This window comes from Octopus sinensis, unplaced genomic scaffold (assembly GCF_006345805.1).
Source record: "Octopus sinensis unplaced genomic scaffold, ASM634580v1 Contig19123_ERROPOS200000, whole genome shotgun sequence".
Taxonomy (NCBI): domain Eukaryota; kingdom Metazoa; phylum Mollusca; class Cephalopoda; order Octopoda; family Octopodidae; genus Octopus; species Octopus sinensis.
The window spans coordinates 4,355-23,220 of NW_021836180.1; the positions used below are offsets into that span (position 1 = coordinate 4,355).

The 18,866-nt window shown below is 39.5% G+C and overlaps 1 protein-coding gene across 2 annotated transcripts in view; it reads right to left on the bottom strand.

Moving 5' to 3' along the window:
• Window positions 1–3,943: 3,943 nt before the first annotated feature.
• The window catches only part of LOC115232032 (extracellular tyrosine-protein kinase PKDCC), a 42,744-nt gene continuing 27,821 nt past the window's right edge, over window positions 3,944–18,866 (bottom strand). The window contains exons 4-7 of one of the 2 annotated variants that reach the window (XM_029801903.2): window positions 11,268–11,476; window positions 8,648–8,898; window positions 6,497–6,673; window positions 3,944–4,230 (exon numbers count right to left, since the gene is read on the bottom strand). In XM_029801903.2, coding sequence (XP_029657763.1) covers window positions 4,148–4,230; window positions 6,497–6,673; window positions 8,648–8,898; window positions 11,268–11,476 — 720 coding nt within the window. In that variant the 3' untranslated portion in view covers window positions 3,944–4,147. Of the gene's footprint in view, window positions 4,231–6,496; window positions 6,674–7,209; window positions 7,272–8,647; window positions 8,899–11,267; window positions 11,477–18,866 lie in introns of those variants that run through there. The other variant, XM_036500224.1, reaches the window with a different exon arrangement.

An 18,866-nucleotide genomic window follows, 5' to 3' on the forward strand; every position in this document is an offset into this window, starting at 1 on the left:
TAATAATAATAATACTTTCTACTATAGGCACAAGGCCTGAAATTTGGTGGGAGGGAGTTAGATTACATCAACCCCAGTACTCAAATGGTACTTATTTTATCGATCCCTAAAAGAGTGAAAGGCAAAGTCGACCTCAGCAGAATTTGAACTCAAAACATAAACACAAATGAAATGTTGCTAAGCATTTTTGCCTTGTGCGCTAACAATTCCGCCAGCTCACCGCCGCCTTATGTCAATACCAATACTGATTTCAAATTTTGACACAAGGCCAGCAAGTCCAGGGGAAGGGGTAAGTCAATTGCATCGACCCCAGTACTCAACTGGTACTTATTTTATGGACCCCAAAAGGATGAAAGGTAGAGTGAACCTCAGTACGTAAAGGCATGAAATATTTCTAAGCATTCTGCCAACTTAGCTGCAATAATAATAATTATTTAATAATAACATAGGTGTAGGAGTGGCTGTGTGGTAAGTAGCTTGGTTACCAACCAGATGGTTCCGGGTTCAGTCCCACTGCATGGCACCTTGGGCAAGTGTCTTCTACTATAGCCTCAGGCCGACCATAGCATTGTGAGTAGATTTGGTAGACGGAAACTGAAAGAAGCCCGTCGTATATATATATATATATATATACATATATATGTCTATATATATACATATATATATATGTACATGGGTGTATATGTCTGTGTTTGTCCCCCTAACATCGCTTGATAACCGATGCTGGTGTGTTTACGTTCCCGTAACTTAGCGGTTCAGCAAAAGACACCGATAGAATAAGTACTAGGCTTACAAACAATAAGTCCTGGGGTCGATTTGCTTGACTAAAGGCAGTGCTCCAGTATGGCCACAGTCAAATAACTGAAACAAGTAAAAGAACACTCCTTTCTACTATGGGCACAAAGCCTGAAATTTGTGGAGACAGGGTAAGCCAATCACGTTGACCCCAGTACTTAATTTATCAACCCTGAAAGGATGAAAGGCAAAGTTGACCTCGGTGGAATTTGAACTCAGAATGTCAAGATGGGCGAAATACCGCTAAGCATTTTGTCCAGTCTGCTAACAATTTTGCCAGCTCGCCACTTTAGATGATGATGATGATAATAATAATAATAATAATAATGCTTTCAGAATATGGCACAGGGCCACGGTTTTTGAGGGGAAAGGGAAGTTGATTGACTAGTACATACTTTAATGAACCGGAAACGATGAAAAGCAAAAGTCGACCTCAGCAGAATTTGAACTCACAACATAAAGACAGATGAAATGCTGCCAAACATTTTCGTCCAGAATACTAACAATTCGAAGAGCTCACTGCCATATATAGGCACAAGGCCTTAAATGTTTGGGCGAGTGGGGGCAAGTTGATTACATTGACCCCACTTGAGACTCCCTTCAGTCATGACTGACCATGGGATTGCACCTAAAAAGTTACCCTCCCAGGCATAAGTCTGGGCAAGGTTGTTTATGGAAGACCAGCAATCGTCCATGCATACCACACCCCTCTTTACACCACCAGTGTTATCCAAGAGAAAGGCAGAGGGACCAATACAGCTTGGCACCTGTGACATCGCAACTCATTTCTACAGCTGAGTGAACTGGAGCAACATGAAATAAAGTGTCTTGCTCAAGAACACAACACACAACCCAGTCCGGGATTTGAATTCACAACCTCACTATCGTAAGCTCGACGCTCTAACCACTGAGCCATGCACCATCACCCCAGTATTTGACTGGTATTATATTTAATCGACCCTGAAAGGATGAAAGCAAAGCCAATCTCAGTGGAATTTGAACTCAGAATGTAAAGATGGATGAAATGCTGCTAAGCACAAGGCCAGCAATTTTGAGGAGAGGGGGGTAAGCTGATTATATTGACTAGTACTTTATTTTATCAACCCAGAAAAGCAAAGCTGACCTGCAGAATTTGAACTCAGAACATAAAGAGCAGCAAAGCTGTTTTCTGATGCCCTGATGTTTCTGCCAGCTTACTGCAGAAACATTATCATTATTAATTACCATTAATGATGATAATAATAATGGTTTCAAATTTTGGCACAAGGCCAGCAATTTCAGGAAACAGATAAATCGCTTACATCAATCCCAGTACTCAACGGGTACTTATTTCATCGACCCCAAAAGGATGAATAGCAAAGTCGCCCGCGGCAGAATTTGAACTCAGAATGTGAGGATTGATGAGATGCCACTAAACATTTTGCCTGATGTGCTAACAATTCTGCCAGCTTGCCTCCTAAATAATGATAATAATAATTCTTTCTACTAAAGGCTTAAGGCCTGAAATTTTAGGGTGGTTGGGAGACCAGTTGATCACATTGACCCTAGTATTTCACTGGTACTTAACTTATCGACCCCGAAAGGAAGAATAGCAAAGTCAACCTTGGTGGAATTTGAACTCAAAATGTAGCAATGGGTGAAATACCACTAAGCATTTCGTCCAGCATTCTAATGATTCTGCCAACTCGCTGCTTTAATAATAATGATAATAATGATGATGACGATGATGATGATCACATTTTTTTGTCACAACTCTGGAAAATCCGTCACTCATAGTCATATGTTTCTTTTATTCTCTTTGTTCTCAACAGATTTGCTCGCATGTAATATTAAATTGCAATATCAAATACACACACACACACACACACATACAAACATAGTCTTTATATGTGTCTGGGTACACATTTTATAGATATATACATATATATACATATATATATATATATACATATATATATGTATATATATGTATATATATATGTATATATATATATGTATATATATGTATATATATATATGTATATATATATATATATATATATATATATATGTATATATATGTATATACATATATGTATATATATGTATATACATATATGTATATATATGCATATATATACATATATATATATATGTATATATATGTGTATATATATATATGTATATATATATATATGTGTGTGTGTGTGTGTACTTACGTATATGATGTGTGTTTTTGTACAAAAACATAGGATTGTCAGGGAGTACGAGGTGTTTGTGTGTGGTGTTTGTGTATGTGTGTGAGTGTGATGTAGTGTTTCCATGCAAGTATTTGGTAACTAGGGTCACAAAAGCCATATTTCTAACTGGTGTAAGCTAGAGGAACACTTGCCATCATTAGCATATGCTAAAATAACTTCACACATTCTCAGTGGCGTTTGCTAATATAACTGTTGATAAGCACAACGTTCTCAATATAAGGATGGCTGCATGCAAACTTATGGGCTGTCTCCAACTTTTGGCACGAGGACAGCAAGTTTGGCGAAGGGGTACTTCTTTTGTCGATCCTGAAAGGATGAAAGCGTAAATTCAACTTTGGCAGAATTTGAACTTGGAACATAAAGACAGACGAAATGTCACTAAGCATTTCGCCTGGCACACTGATGATCCTGTCAGCCCACTTACTTAAATATTGGTTTCGAATTTTGGCACAAAGCCTGCAAGTTTGGGGCAGGGGGTAAGTTGATTATATTGACTCCAGCCCTCAAATGGTACTTATTTTATTGACCCCAAAAGGAGGAAAGTCAAAGTTGACCCCAGAGGAATTTCAACTCAGAATGTAAAGACAAAGTGCTGCTAAGCATTTTTCCTGGTGTGCTAATGATTCTACCAGCTTGCCACCTTGGCTGTTGTGTATATTGTGCTCAGGTAAACCTAGAGTGAACAAAGCTTTCCAGCCATGAATGTCAGGTAGGTTTTCTTAATTGCATTATCTAAACAATGTACTTTTGTTGGAGGATAGTGAGGGGCTTATTTGAGGTAAAGCCTACCTAGTTAAACCACAGACTCAATCAATGTGAAAATGAATATTTGTATGCACTTTTATGCATGAGTGTGTATGTGTGTAGGGGTATATATGTTTGTGTCCTGAAACAAAATTCCAGAACAGCCACATGTTTTAAGTAAATCACAGACAAAGCAATTAGATGTGGAAAGCCTTCCTTTTAAGATTTTTTTTTTTTTTCTGATATATTATTTACAAAAATGGAAAGCGGAGGGAATTGAGATTTTTCAAATGTTCATTCGTCCTCCATTCACAGAGGACATTTTCGACATCATTGAAGTGTAATGAAATGAAAGGACTGATAATGTCTCAGGAGGGACGCATGTATAAATTTGTACCAGCATTTCGCACCGGGATGCTCATGTTATTCTTTAAATGGACGATTTTCCGACCTGAAAACAACAAAATATCGAAAATGAAGGATGAAACAAATTTACAAAATAAAACGAACTGGTATAGGTGTAAGTGTGGCTGTGAGCTAATAAGTTTTATTTCCAAGCTTACATGGTCCTGGATTCAGTTCCACTGCATGGCACCTAAGGCAAGTGTCTCCTACTATAACCCCAGATTGACCAGGGCCTAGTAAATAATTTTGGTAGATGGAAACTGAAGAAGCCGGTCATACATGTGTTTGTGTTTGGTTCCCACCACCACCACCACTTAACAACCAGTGCTGGTTTGTTTATGTCCCCATAAACTTAATGGTTTAGCAAAAAAAAAAAAAAAAGGATGGATAGATTAAGTATTAGACTTAATCTAAAAGAATTTGTACTGGGGTCAATTTGTTTGATGAAGCTCTTCGAGGCAGTGCTCCAGCATGACCTGGCCACAGTCCTATCAGTGAAACAAGTAGATGATTACTGTTTTTATTTGTTTCAGTCATTTGACTGTGGCCATGCTGGAGCACCACATTTAGTCGAGCAAATCGATTCCAGGACTTATTCTTTGTAAGCCTAGTACTTATTCTATCGGTCTCTTTTGCTGAACCGCTGAGTTACGGGGACGTAAACACACGAGCATTGGTTGTCAAGCAATGTTGGGGGGGACAAACACAGGCACAAACATATACACACATGTACCTATATATATATATATATATATATATATATATATATATGTATACAACGGGCTTCATTCAGTTTCTGTCTACCAAATCCACTCACGAGGCTTTCGTCGGCCCAAGGCTTTAGTAGAAGACACTTGCCCAAGGTGCCACGCAGTGGGACTGAACTCAGAACTATGTGATTGGTAAGCAAGCTATTTACCACACACCCACTCCTACGCCTAGTAATATTCAATCATAAAAATATAATGAGATCTTTTTTTAAATACTGATTGGCTAAGGGGAACAGGGTCCACCCGAATAAAAGCAGAATCAAAGGGGTCCATAAAGAGAAAATGGTTGAAAAACACTGAAGCAGAGCATTTGTGGAACACTCAATGAATGAAGTTCTCAACTGATTGAGCTTTGCAAGAGAGACAAATAAGGGGGCGATACACACTGTGAGTGAAGCTGTAGAGAATATCACCAAGATGGCTGAGGGTGTCTTAGCATCCCTCAGTAAGACCATTGCTATCTATTTAAAACTGTAAGTGGCTATAGTACATCCAACACTTAGAGTTTACATCAGCTGTCTGGAACATGTATCTTACTCAGCATAATCTCCAGGAAATTGTTCAGAAGTGTGCACTGAATCTACCATACACTGAATGTCTTGTTTTCCTGGATATGAACACAAAGCTCCGACGTCTGGCGACTGACTTGGTAGACACTCACAATGTTACCATCTTTTGAACAACAAACCTTGGACACCTTTTTGAATTCCATATGTCTAACACTTGTAGACATGCTTACACAATCAAAAAGTAAACACAGCACCCATGACTTTCAGAAGCATTTTTTTACACTCAGAATTACTGAAGCATGGAATAAACTACCCAGATCAGTAGTTAACTGTCAGGACACTGCATTCTTCAAAACTTCCAAGCTTCCTGAAATTCACCAACAGAATACTTGATGTCTGCCCCCACTTTTTTTTTTTTATGACTCTGTCACGGTTCATGCACTTTTGGTTAGTTTTTCTACCTAACCCTAACCCTGAGCAACAAGTTCATGATTATCTTGTTTTGCTCAACAGCTGATTTTAACCCGTTTTATAGTCGCGTTTTGTTACCGTTTGTGTAACACTACTTTTATATGTTTCTTATTTGAAAATAGATAATAAATATATTTTACTTTTGAAGTAGAAATATATATTGATAAACCCATCACTTATAACTTACTTATAAATATTATCATTATACATAAATCCTGACTCCAGCTACATAAACTCCACAGTAAGAAACATATACTCTGAAATGCTAACTGACAATTTATGCGTGCATGTATGTTGAAGATAAATAAATCTGTGTTCTTTTAACCGCTATAAAAAATACACAGTTTCATAATTGCAGAAATGTTTCATTAACAAGTTGAAGAACATGAAGAAAGAGAAAATAATTACTACATTAGTTTATTTGTGTACATTTAGCATTTATAGTACAATTGGAAAGCAAAGTCATTTTGTCGTGGAGAATTACGACTTAAAAGTCACACTAGCTAATCCTTCATACTAACTACTAGAGTTCACAACACCTGCATAAAACATGTAAACTCACCTGTCCATGTAGTCTCTTGTGTCATAACAAATCCGAAACACTCTGGATCACTTTCACAGATATCTTCAGCCTCTTTCTGATCGAACACCGTAAAAGTGCAGCTCGTTCCGGATATGGAAGCTCGACATCTGTAGTCATATTTACCAGGCAAATCGCTTTCAAGATATTCTTTGTAGTCTAGATAAAACAACAAAACATCTTAATACAACAAGTTAATGACAGAGTTTTATGTAGTTGCTCAAACCAACAAGACATAGCAGCTAAATTTTCCTTATGTTACACCCTAGTGTCTTACAAAATAGGACAACGCAGTTCTAAATTCTCTACATAGAATGGCCATCGCTGGAAAGTCTGTGATCATATGTCTAATTGTTCAAGACTGACCTGGTATTAAACAACAATCATAGCAAAAACATCAAAAATTATAACAGTTTGAAATAACCAATCACAAATACAATCACAAATACACTACATAAGATGAACCAATGAGAAAGAAGCTACATGGAGTGCTAAAAATAGCAGTCACATATTCTTCGTGTGTTACTACTGTCTAGAAAAGAGAAAACTACAGTAGATAATGTGGTTCCTACATTGGAATGTAAAAGAAAAATGAAGACAGGAATTTCTTTCAGTTCTATAATTAAGAGATGAGGAATTATGTACATTATTTACATTTGATGGATATTTGTCCTCATCTTGTTTGTTGCATATGGCGTAGTGGTTAAGAGCGCGGGCTACTAACCGCAAGATTCCGAGTTCGATTCCAGGCAGTGACCTGAATAATAATAATAATAATATATTAATAGCATCGAAAAATACCTTAGGAATAAGAACCCAGGTTCGAAATTTCCCCAAGGCACCTGATGAAGGCTGGAGGGTATATCAGCTGAAATGTTGTATTAACAACAAACAAGATGAGGACATATATCCGTCAAATGTAAATAATGTAAATAAGGAATTTCTTTGATAATAAGTCTAAAGGGTAAAGAGGCAAAATTACCTTCTCAAGTCATACTGACACTTAAGGGCTGGTTTCCCGGTTTCTCAATGTATATATTTCATCCACCTGGATGGGACGCTAGTCCATCGCAGGATTACTTATTTTCTTCCAGCTGAGTGGACTGGAGCAATGTGAAATGAAGTGTTTTTCTCAAAAACACAATGCAACATATTGACGATAGGTCTGTTTGATGAGCATTGACTTTATGATAAATGACGACCACAACAACACAACAAAGATAATATAGTACTAGATACATTTAGCCTGAGAAAAAAAGTGATGGGATGGCCATAATTTGAACACCTTTGATGACAGGCCTGCTTAAAGAGGGTTAACTTGGGGTTAAGAAAAATACAATCCTTAACAAAAAGAGCCCTTCGTACATTTTAGGCGCAGGCATAGCTATGTGGTTAAGAAGCTCGCTTTGAAACCATGTGGTTCTGGGTTCAATCCCACTGCACAGCACTCTGGGTGAGTGTCTTTAGCTTTAGTCATGGACTAGCCAATGCCTTGTAAGTGAATTTGGTAGATGGAAACCGTGTGACAAGACCTTTGGCAATATGTTGTGCTTGAGAAGAAGATCCATCAAATCAAGTGAAATCGTAACCATGGTAGATACTGGTGCCATGCAACTGGTACATAAAAGCACCCATTACACTCTCAGAGTGGTTGACATTAGGAAAGGCAGCCAGCTGTAGAAACCTACCAAATCAAACTGGAGTCTGGTGCAGCCCCTCAGCTTGCTAGCCCTGGCCAAACAGTCCAACCCATGCCATCATGGACAATGTACATTAAATGATGATGATATATATATATATATATATATTTATATATATATATATATATATATATATATATATATATGCTTTATTTATTTTTTTATTTATTTCATCTAGTTTCAGCTCACGAGCTGTGGCCATGCTGGGGCACATATGACTTAGTTTTAGTGTCTGTCCCTCACCTACCACTTTAGAACCACTGTTCGTTTGTTTGTATCCTTGTAACCTAGTGGTTTAGCAAAAGAGACCAATAGCAATTTTCAATATAGTTACTGGGGTTGATTTGTTCAACTAAAATCTTCAGGGTTGTGCCCCAGCATGACTGCATCCCAATGACTGAAACAAGTAAAGAAATCAAAGTGGCATGCTCACCTGTCTTCACAGGTTGAGTCCTGTTCAGGTAATGGCCAGTTTTGTACAGGTGTACAGCCTTTTGCATCTGTTCTAGAAGTCTGTCGGCACTCATAGTCAAGTTGGTAAAGCCAGAAACCACATCATAAAGAATAGGATGGAGGGATGGTGGAGCACCATATGGAAGTCGAAAAATTATAAAATGGCGCCCGGCATTGAAGATATTTTTCTTTTCGTTCAGTCCGACACAATGACCGTTCTGACAAGGGATTCTGAAAGGGGAACAAACAAGAAATGAACTAAAAATACACAAGGTGACAGAGTAGATTTTGGGAAAATGTCTGGTGGTATTTGCCAGTAATTAGTAAGTGCAAAGCACTGGTTTCAAATTCTGGCACAAATCTAACAGGTTTGACAGAAGGGGCCAAGTTGATTAAACTGACCCCAGTGTTCAACTGGTGCTTATTCTTATGAGCGCTAAAAGGATGAAAGGCTAAGTCGAACCTTGTGGAGTTTGAACTCAGAATGTACAGATGGAGGAAATGCCGCTGAGCATTTTGCCCAGCATGCTAACGATTCTGCCAGCTTGCCGACTTTATTTATTTATTTATTCATGCACCCTTTTCAAGTCCAGCCAGGCTCACGGGCCTGGTTTCCAGGTTTTTATGGCGTATGTGTTCTCCCCAGCTGGATGGGATGCCAGTCCATTACAGCATTACTCAAGAAACAGGAAGAAAGTGTGAGAGAAAGTTGGGGCGAATGAGTACAACAGGGGTTACCACCACCCCCTGCTGGAGCATCGTGGAGCTTTTAGGTGTTTCCACTCAATAAACAGACACAACACCTGGTCTGGGAATCAAAACCGCAATCCTCTGACAGCGAGTCCGCTGCCCTAACCACTGGGCCATTGTGCCTCCGCTTGCCAACTTAGTAACTACAAAATATTCACTAAGTGGATTTGCAAGTTACATGGTAACTTCACTAGTATTGGAAGCATAGAAAAAAAAAAGCCTCCAAGACACTCCGTAAAGTAGTTGGCATTAGGAAGGGCATCCAACCATAGAAACCATGCCAAAGTAGACACTGGAGCTCAACATGGCCTTGTAGCTCATTGGTTTCTGTCAAACCATTCCAGCGTGGAAAACAGACGTTAACTCATCCGCATTTAAACTGGCCAGATATGGCCTCTCACACCAACCCTAAAACACCATTCTAAAAATAAACAGTTGCTTCTTCAAAATCTCAAAGCTACAACATAAAGCATGACTAATTCAAAACAATGAGAATAAACAGGCATTGCTTCTGAATATTTTGAATGTTAAAGAGTGAGATGATGATGATGATGATATCACATAATACACATGGTTAAATCATCGTTATCATCCATGCCCATAGACATGATGTGTGATTGATGACTGATGAGTTGTTGAAATAACTGTGAAAATCACGTGTAAAATAGTGTGTCTTATACACGAGTAAATATAGTAAGGTAAAAACGTGAAGGTTACCTTCTTGAATCATACTGACTCATTAGGGCTAGTTTCCCTGTTTCTATGGCATATATATTCCCCACCTAGGCGCAGGAGTGGCTGTGTGGTAAGTAGCTTGCTAACCAACCACATGGTTCCGGGTTCAGTCCCACTGCGTGGCATCTTGGGCAAGTGTCTTCTGCTATAGCCCCGGGCCGACCAATGCCTTATGAGTGGATTTGGTAGACGGAAACTGAAAGAAGCCTGTCGTATATATGTATATATATATATATGTGTATGTGTGTCTGTGTTTGTCCCCCTAGCACTGCTTGACAACCGATGCCGGTGTGTTTACGTCTCCGTCACTTAGCGGTTTGGCAAAAGAGACCGATAGAATAAGTACTGGGCTTACAAAGAATAAGTCCCGGGGTCGATTTGCTCGACTAAAGGCGGTGCTCCAGCATGGCCGCAGTCAAATGACTGAAACAAGTCAAAGAGAGGCCTGGATGGGACACCAGTCCGTTGCAGGATTACTCACTTTTGCCAGTTGAGGAGACTGGAGCAACGAGAAATGAAGTATTTTGCTCAAGAACATGCGTTGCCCGTTCCTGGAATCGAAACCGCTATCTTACGCTCATGAGTCCAACACCCCTAACCACTAAGCTGTATGCTTCCACAAGTAAAGATGGTTATATGCCCATTGTTAGCAGCAGTCAGCAAGCCCTAGCTTCCTTGTTCAATACCTTTGTATTAGCTTGCTGGCAACAGAACAGCTTGTTGAACTGAAGCAATTAGCAACAAATAACAGCAAAAAAAAAAAAAAAAAAAAAAAAAACCACATCAAGACAGGAACAGAAAAACAAGAGAAAAATCCGAAATAATAATCATATGTTTAACCCTTTAGCATTTAAACTGGCTATATCTAGCCCGAATTCTGTACTTATTTTATATACAAACTGGCCACATCTGGACTCTCAAACACATCTTACAATGTCATTCTAAAAATGAACAATCACATCAGTGAAATCTTGAAGCTACAAAACAACACAGGATTAATTCAAAACAATGTTAAATAAAGAAGCATTACATTTGACAGAGTAAGCTGAATGCAAAATGGTTAAAGAATGAAAATAGTGTTCAAAGAAAGAAAATGTTTTGAAAGTATCACTAACTTGGCATGGAATTCTGAAGGTGAGAAATGGAGATTGCAGTCAGCCTGTGTGGAACAGTGTGGATCACCGATTCCAGTGTCATCGACATCGGTAAGCTTTAACATTCCGTTGACAAGGACAAACTGTTGGTGTCGGAAGTCGTTCATGACTACGGGACCGTGGGGGGAGTGAGCGAAGAAATGAATCAGTGAAGTGAGGTCGTATGAAATCTGTGTAGAGAGGAAATGGGAAAGACATCATGGAAGGAACAAAAAAAAAAACAGGAAAGTGCAATGGCAAAGTAAAATGTAACAAAGGATTGGTATGTAGGCAGGTAGGAAGGTTTGGGGGCCACCATATACACATAACATCAATCTATCATACAGTTACAAAATTTGACCAAATATTAATAACAGTGTTAACAAATGTTTTTATATCAAAACACACGTATACATACACATGCATACATACACACACACTGTAATTTCTCATGTATAAGTTGTACCCCTAACTTGGTGTTCAATCATGGTTCAAAATTTTTTCCCTTCATATTCAAACTTGATATCAGCTTTTCCTCATATAAACTACAGCCTAAATTTTCCAGTTAAAACACGCTATAAAATTGGGTAACATATATATATAGATTAAAACTATATTCCCTGGAGCGTAGGCGGGAAAGATATGCCATAATATACATCTGGAAGATCCTGGAGGGACGTGTCCTGAACTTTGGCATCGAGAGTTACGCAAATGCCAGAACTGAGCGCCACTGCGTGGTGCCTAGGACTCCAAACTTGCCATCAAGATGTAGGACAAGATTCTGTGATAGCCTGGGCTTCCGAGGCCCACAGCTCTTCAATATCCTCCCGAAGAACCTGAGAGACCTGCATGGGGTGGATGCAGATGTCTTTAAAATGAAGCTGGATCTCTTCCTGTCAGGTGTCCCAGATGAACCAACTTCACGGCAGATGAGGGCAGCTGCATCAAACTCTCTCATGCACCAAATGGCAGTTGCTAGAAAGCTTTCGTGAAGTGAAACCAAGTAGCAACACCAAATGGCGGTGCCCCAGCATGGCCACAGCTCATAAGCTGAAACTAGAATCAATCAATCAATCAGTCAATCATATATATATATATATATATATATATGTTGACATCATTGTTTAACATCTGCTTTCCATGCTAACATGGGTTGGATGGTTTGACTGGAGACTGGCAAGCCAGGAGGTTGCACCAGGCTCCAATCTGATCTGGCAATGTTTCTACAGCTGGGTGCCCTTCCTAATGCCAACCACTCCATGAGTGTAGTGGGTGCTATCTACATGCCACCAGCATGGGAGCCAGTCAGGCAGCACTGGCATTGGCCATGTTCAGATTGTACTTTTTACGTGCCAGTCACGCACACACATACACATATGGGTGGGGAAGGCGCAATGGCCCAGTGGTTAGGGCAGTAGGCTTGCAGTCATAGAATCACAGTGCCGGTGGCACGTAAAAGGCACCCACTACACTCTCGGAGTGGTTGGTGTTAGGAAGGACATCCAGCTGTAGAAACTTTGCAAAATCAGATTGAACATGGTACAGCCTCTGGCTCACCAGTCCTCAGTCAAACTATCCAACCCAAGCCAGCATGGAAAGCGGACATTAAACGATGACGATGACGATGGTTTAACCTAAAGAAAGAAAGGGAAAGGATAATGCTCATGTCCTTCACAAGTCTCTGAGATGATACACTTCAAATTCAGCATAAGTATCCATAAGTTGATGCCTGCAGAGATAACTTAAAAGGAGACAGAATTTCAGAAGGTTTATCAACGTTCTGAGGGGGGACAAATTAGACTTAACAGTCGGACCAATTTATGGTTTTATTTTTACAAAAGCTTTAGTATCCAGAAGTCCATGTTTGCATGGAAATTTGTTGAAGCAGATTTTCTATGGTGAAATACCCTTCCAGGTGCCAACCCTCACTGGTTTTCAAGCAAGGTAATACTTCCTTGTGGCCGGACATATTTTTGTGGAATTTTGTTTACAATCATCACATGACATCGAAACAAAGACACCGACACACAGATGTAAGTGAAATATAGTAATATGGTGAAATGAAACTTATTGACAAAAAGGTATAGAGCTCGTCTCAGTTTCATACATTAATTAGCGTTCTTCAATTAGCACTAAATCCTATTAAACTGCAGCGGGAATATGAGCTTACTGAGGATAAACTAATTTGCATGTCGGTGGTGCTTATAGGGCAAGCTTTTTAAAATTTGTCTCGACACCAAAAAGTATCCAAACAATATGGAAACTGAAAAGTTATACTCATGTGTGTGTGTGTATGTGTGTGCGTGTATACACACACACACACACATATGTGCATATATACACAAACACACATGCATACACATATATATCTATATGTATATGCATATGAACATATATATGAAATATATACTCATATATCGTCTTACTTCGGAATTAATCTTGAGTGTACCATAAGTATTTGGTAAATTAGAATAACCAGTTTCAAGATTATTATTTTTTCAGTAGTAAAATTAGGCATAAGTAGAAACAGATGAAGAACAACAATCTTGAAATCGGTTTTTCTGTTAACCCTTTCAACAACAACCCGGCTGAAACCGCTTCTGGCTCTGTAGTACAAAAGCCTTGTTTTCAAAAGTTCTGAATAAAAATCTTCCATCAAACATTAATCACAATTTATGTTCTTAACACTAGCTTAATGATAACTGAGTTATTTTACTAAATTCTTTGTTATATTTAAAATTGATTGAAAGAAACACGGAGAATCTCAGCAGAAATATGGTTACAAAAGGGTTAGAAAATGATTAATTTAACCCTTTCAATACCAACCCGGCTGAAACTACCTCTGGCTCTGTAGTACAAAAGGCTTGTTTTCAAAAGTTCTGAATAAAAATCTTCCATCAAACATTAATCACAATTTATGTTCCTAACACTAGCTGAATGGTAACCGAGTTATTTTACTAAATTCTTTGTCATATTTAAAATTAATTGAAAGAAACACAAAGCATCACAACAGAAAGAAATATGGTAACAAAAGGATTAATCACGCCATTTAGCTGAGAACTTGGGGTGGATGGGTATATTGCTTCTATTGGCCACCACACATATAGATACACACTTAAGTTTTATGCCATGGTGAGTCTTAATTTAATGGTGGTTTCCCAATCCAAGAAAAGCGGTTCTCTCTTTTTACTCTTTTATTTGTTTCAGTCATTTGACTGTGGTCATGCTGGAGCACTGCCTTTAGTCGAGCAAACTGACCCCAGGACTTATTCTTTGTAAGCCTAGTACTTATTCTATCACTCTTTTGCCGAACCGCTAAGTTACGGGGACATAAACACACCAGCATCGGTTGTCAAGCGATGTTGGGGGGACAGACACAGACACATACATACACACATGTATATATATATATATATATATATATATATATATATATATATATTAATAAATATAAGGGTAGCAAAAATTCTAGAAAGAATTTTCCGCTACCAGCGGTCAAGTGAGAAAGAAAAAATAGTCGAAGACTATATAATATACATTCAACAATATAAGGAATGCCATATAGGACATTCGACTCACTAGAAAGAGCAGCCAAAACTCATACCGCTAAATAGTTGTAATTCTGAAATAATTTCTCTTTCTATTCCAGAATTACAACTATTTAGCGGTATGAGTTTTGGCTGCTCTTTCTAGTGAGTCGAATGTTATATATATATATATATATATATATATATATATATATATATATATAATATATAATGGCGGTGCCCCAGCATGGCCACAGCTCGTGAGCTGAAACTAGAATCAATCAATCAATCATATATATATATATATATATATATATATAACATACATACATATATACGACGGGCTTCTTTCAGTTTCCGTCTACCAAATCCACTCACAAGGCTTTGGTCGGCTCGAGGCTATAGTAGAAGACACTTGCCCAAGGTGCCACGCAGTGGGGCTGAACCCGGAACCATGTGGTTGCTAAGTAACCTACTTACCACACAGCCACTCCCATGCCTGCAGTCTATTGATGAACACACTACACAGCTGAATTGTTTACAGTGATCAAATCTGAAATTTTATGGGGAGAGGGGGTAAGTCAATTACGTCAACCCCAGAGCTCAACTGGTCCTTATTTTATCGAATCCAAAAGGATGAAAGGCAGAGTCAACCTCAACCGCATTTAAACTCAGATACTAAAATATAATAACATAGAGGCGATGACAAGTGACTGAGAGTTCTGGCGATTTGATCTGATTGAGAAGACCCATCAAGTCAAGAGAAACCATAGTCGTGGTCAATGATGGCGCCACATGATTGGCACATAAAAGCACCCGTGGCGGTGGCACGCTAAAAATACCTATTACACTCTTGGAGCGGTTGGCATTAGGAAGGGCATACAGCCATAGAAACCATGCCAAATCAGACTGGAAGTTGGTGCAGCTCTCTGGCTTACCAGTTCCAGTCAAACTGTTTAACCCATGTCCAGCATGGAAAGCGGACATTGAATGATGAAACAAAAAGGGGAAAATGGAAAGTGCCTTACAACGGAAAATTGAGTAACCTATGTGTATCGCAGGCAGAAGAATTCGGAAGAAGAATATGATTAAGCAAGGTGAGTTTGTGTAACACATAAGCTCACTCTCTCCATGAAACTGACTTTGCCAGTACAGGCGGTGAGCTGGCAGAAACGCTAGCACACCAGGAGAAATGCTTAGCAGTATTTCATCTGCCGCTACGTTCTGAGTTCAAATTCCGCCGAGGTCAACTTTGCCTGTCATCCTTTCGGGGTCGATAAATCAAGTACCAGTTACGCACTGGGGTCGATGTAATCGACTTAATTCCTTTGTCTGTCCTTGTTTGTCCCCTCTATGTGGGCAATAAAGAAATAAGTATAGGCACATGGTGTGCCACATGTTGGTTACCTTAATGATTGCAGAGAATTGTGAGACGAAGTGTTTTGCTTGAGAACACAATGCAAAGCCTGGTCCAGTCGAGGAGACAAACCCACAATCTCACAATTGTGAGTGAAACACTTTGACCACAAAGCAACGAGCCCTCACATAGCATCTCTATATATGTTTTAATTACATAAATATATACAGTTGCAGGTGTGGCTGTGTGGTAAAAAGTTTGCTTCCCAATCTCATAGTTCTGGGTTCAGTTCTACTGCATGGCGCCTCGGACAAGTGTCTTCTACTATAACTTCAGACCGACCAAGGCCTTATGAGTGTATTTGGTAGATGGAAACTGAAAGAAGCCCATTGCATACATATGTGTGTGTTTTTGTGTATGTGATTGTCATTTCCTAGCACTGCTCGACACATTAGTGTTGGTTTGTTTACCTTCCTGCAACTTAGCGGTTTAACAAAAGAAAACAGCAGAAAAAGTATCAGGCTTACAAAAAAAAATAATAAGTACTGGGATCAATTTGCTCCCCTAAAATTCTACAAGGTGGTGCCCCAGCATGGCCATAGTCTAATGAGTGAAATAAAGTAAGACAAAATATTTTATATATACTCTTTACTCTTTTTCTTGTTTCAGTCATTTGACTGTGGCCATGCTGGAGCACCGCCTTTAGTCAAGTAAATCAACCCCGGGACTTATTCTTTGTAAGCCCAGTACTTATTCTATCAGTCTCTTTTGCCAAACCACTAAGTGATGGGGACGTAAACACACTACCATCAGTTGTCAAGCAATGCTAGGGGGACAAACACAGACACACACACACATACATATACATATATACGACAGGCTTCTTTCAGTTTCCGTCTACCAAATCCACTCACAAGGCATTGGTCGGCCCAGGGCTATAGCAGAAGACACTTGCCCAAGATGCCACGCAGTGGGACTGAACCCGGGGCCATGTGGTTGGTAAGCAAGCTACTTACCACACAGCCACTCCTGTATATATATATATATAATGCGCATGATGTGTGGCTGTGTGATTCCGGGTTCAGTCCCACTGAGTGACACCTTAGGCAAGTGTCTTCTACTATAGCCTTGGGAAAACCAAAGCCTTGTAAGTGGATTCGGTAGAACTCTGAGCACCTTTTCAAACTCCACCTGTCTAACACCCGTGGACATGTTTACAAAGTCAGAAAACAGCACAGCTCTCATGACTTTCGGAAACATTTGTTCACGCTAAGAGTTGCTGAAGTATGGAACAAACTGCCGGCATCAGTTGTTAGTTGTCGGAGCACTGCATCCTTCAAAACTTCCATGCTTCCTGAGATTCGCCAACACTACACCTGATTTTCTCCCCTCCATACACACACGCAAGCATGTATCTGACTCATACACTGTTCACTTCCCAGACATTCGTACGTTACTACATATGCTTTATACGCACTTTTGGCAAGTTGTGGTGCACCTGAGCACTGTATACAATAATTTCATTATTATTATTTCTTTTAAAGAAGTCTGTCATATATGTGTGTGTGTGTGTATATATTTATGCGTGTGTGTGTGTATATCTTTGTGCCCCTCACCGTCGCTTGACAACCGATGTTGGTATGTTTACATCTCCCGTAACTTAAAGGTTTGGCAAAAGGGACCTACAGAAAAAGTACTAGGGCTTTAAAAGAAAGCCCTGAGGTTGATTTGTTTGACTAAAAACCCTGAAGGCAGTGCACCAGCATGGCCGCAGTCAAATGACTGAAACAAGTAAAAGTATATATATTGTCCCCCCAACATCGCTTGACAACCGAAGCTGGTGTGCTTATGTCCCCGTAACTTAGCGGTTCAGCAAAAGAGACCGATAGAATAAGTACTAGGCTTACAAAGAATAAGTCCTGAGGTCGATTTGCTCGACTAAAGGCAGTGCTCCAGCATGGCTGCAGTCAATGACTGAAACGATTAAGAGAATGAATATATATATATTATATATATATATATATATATATATATATATATATATAATATGCAGGGTGGCTGTGTGGTAAGTAGCTTGCTAACCAACCACATGGTTCCGGGTTCAGTCCCACTGCGTGGCATCTTGGGCAAGTGTCTTCTACTATAGCCTCGGGCCGACCAAAGTGTCTTCTGCTATAGCCCCGGGCCGACCAATGCCTTGTGAGTGGATTTGGTAGACGGAAACTGAAAGAAGCCTGTCGTATGTATGTATATTTATATATATATATATATATGTGTGTGTCTGTGTTTGTCCCCCTAGCATTGCTTGACAACTGATGCTGGTGTGTTTACATGCCCGTCACTTAGCGGTTCGGCAAAAGAGACCGATAGGATAAGTACTGGGCTTACAAAGAATAAGTCCCGGAGTTGATTTGCTCAACTAAAGGCGGTGCTCCAGCATGGCCGCAGTCAAATGACTGAAACAAGTAAAGAGTATATATATATATGCATATACCCAGTACCGGGGTGTGTGTGTGTGTGTGTGCACCAATGCTGTGAGAGTATATTACATATACATGGACAGGGGGGGGTTAGCGGAGGGGTGGGGGCTTAGAGTAGTGAAAGCCCCTACAAACAAGTAAATAACATACAGCTTATTCCCCATTCTGCGCCCAACCCTTCAACTGGTGTTTACAGAAGAGAGAACGAGTAGAGAGA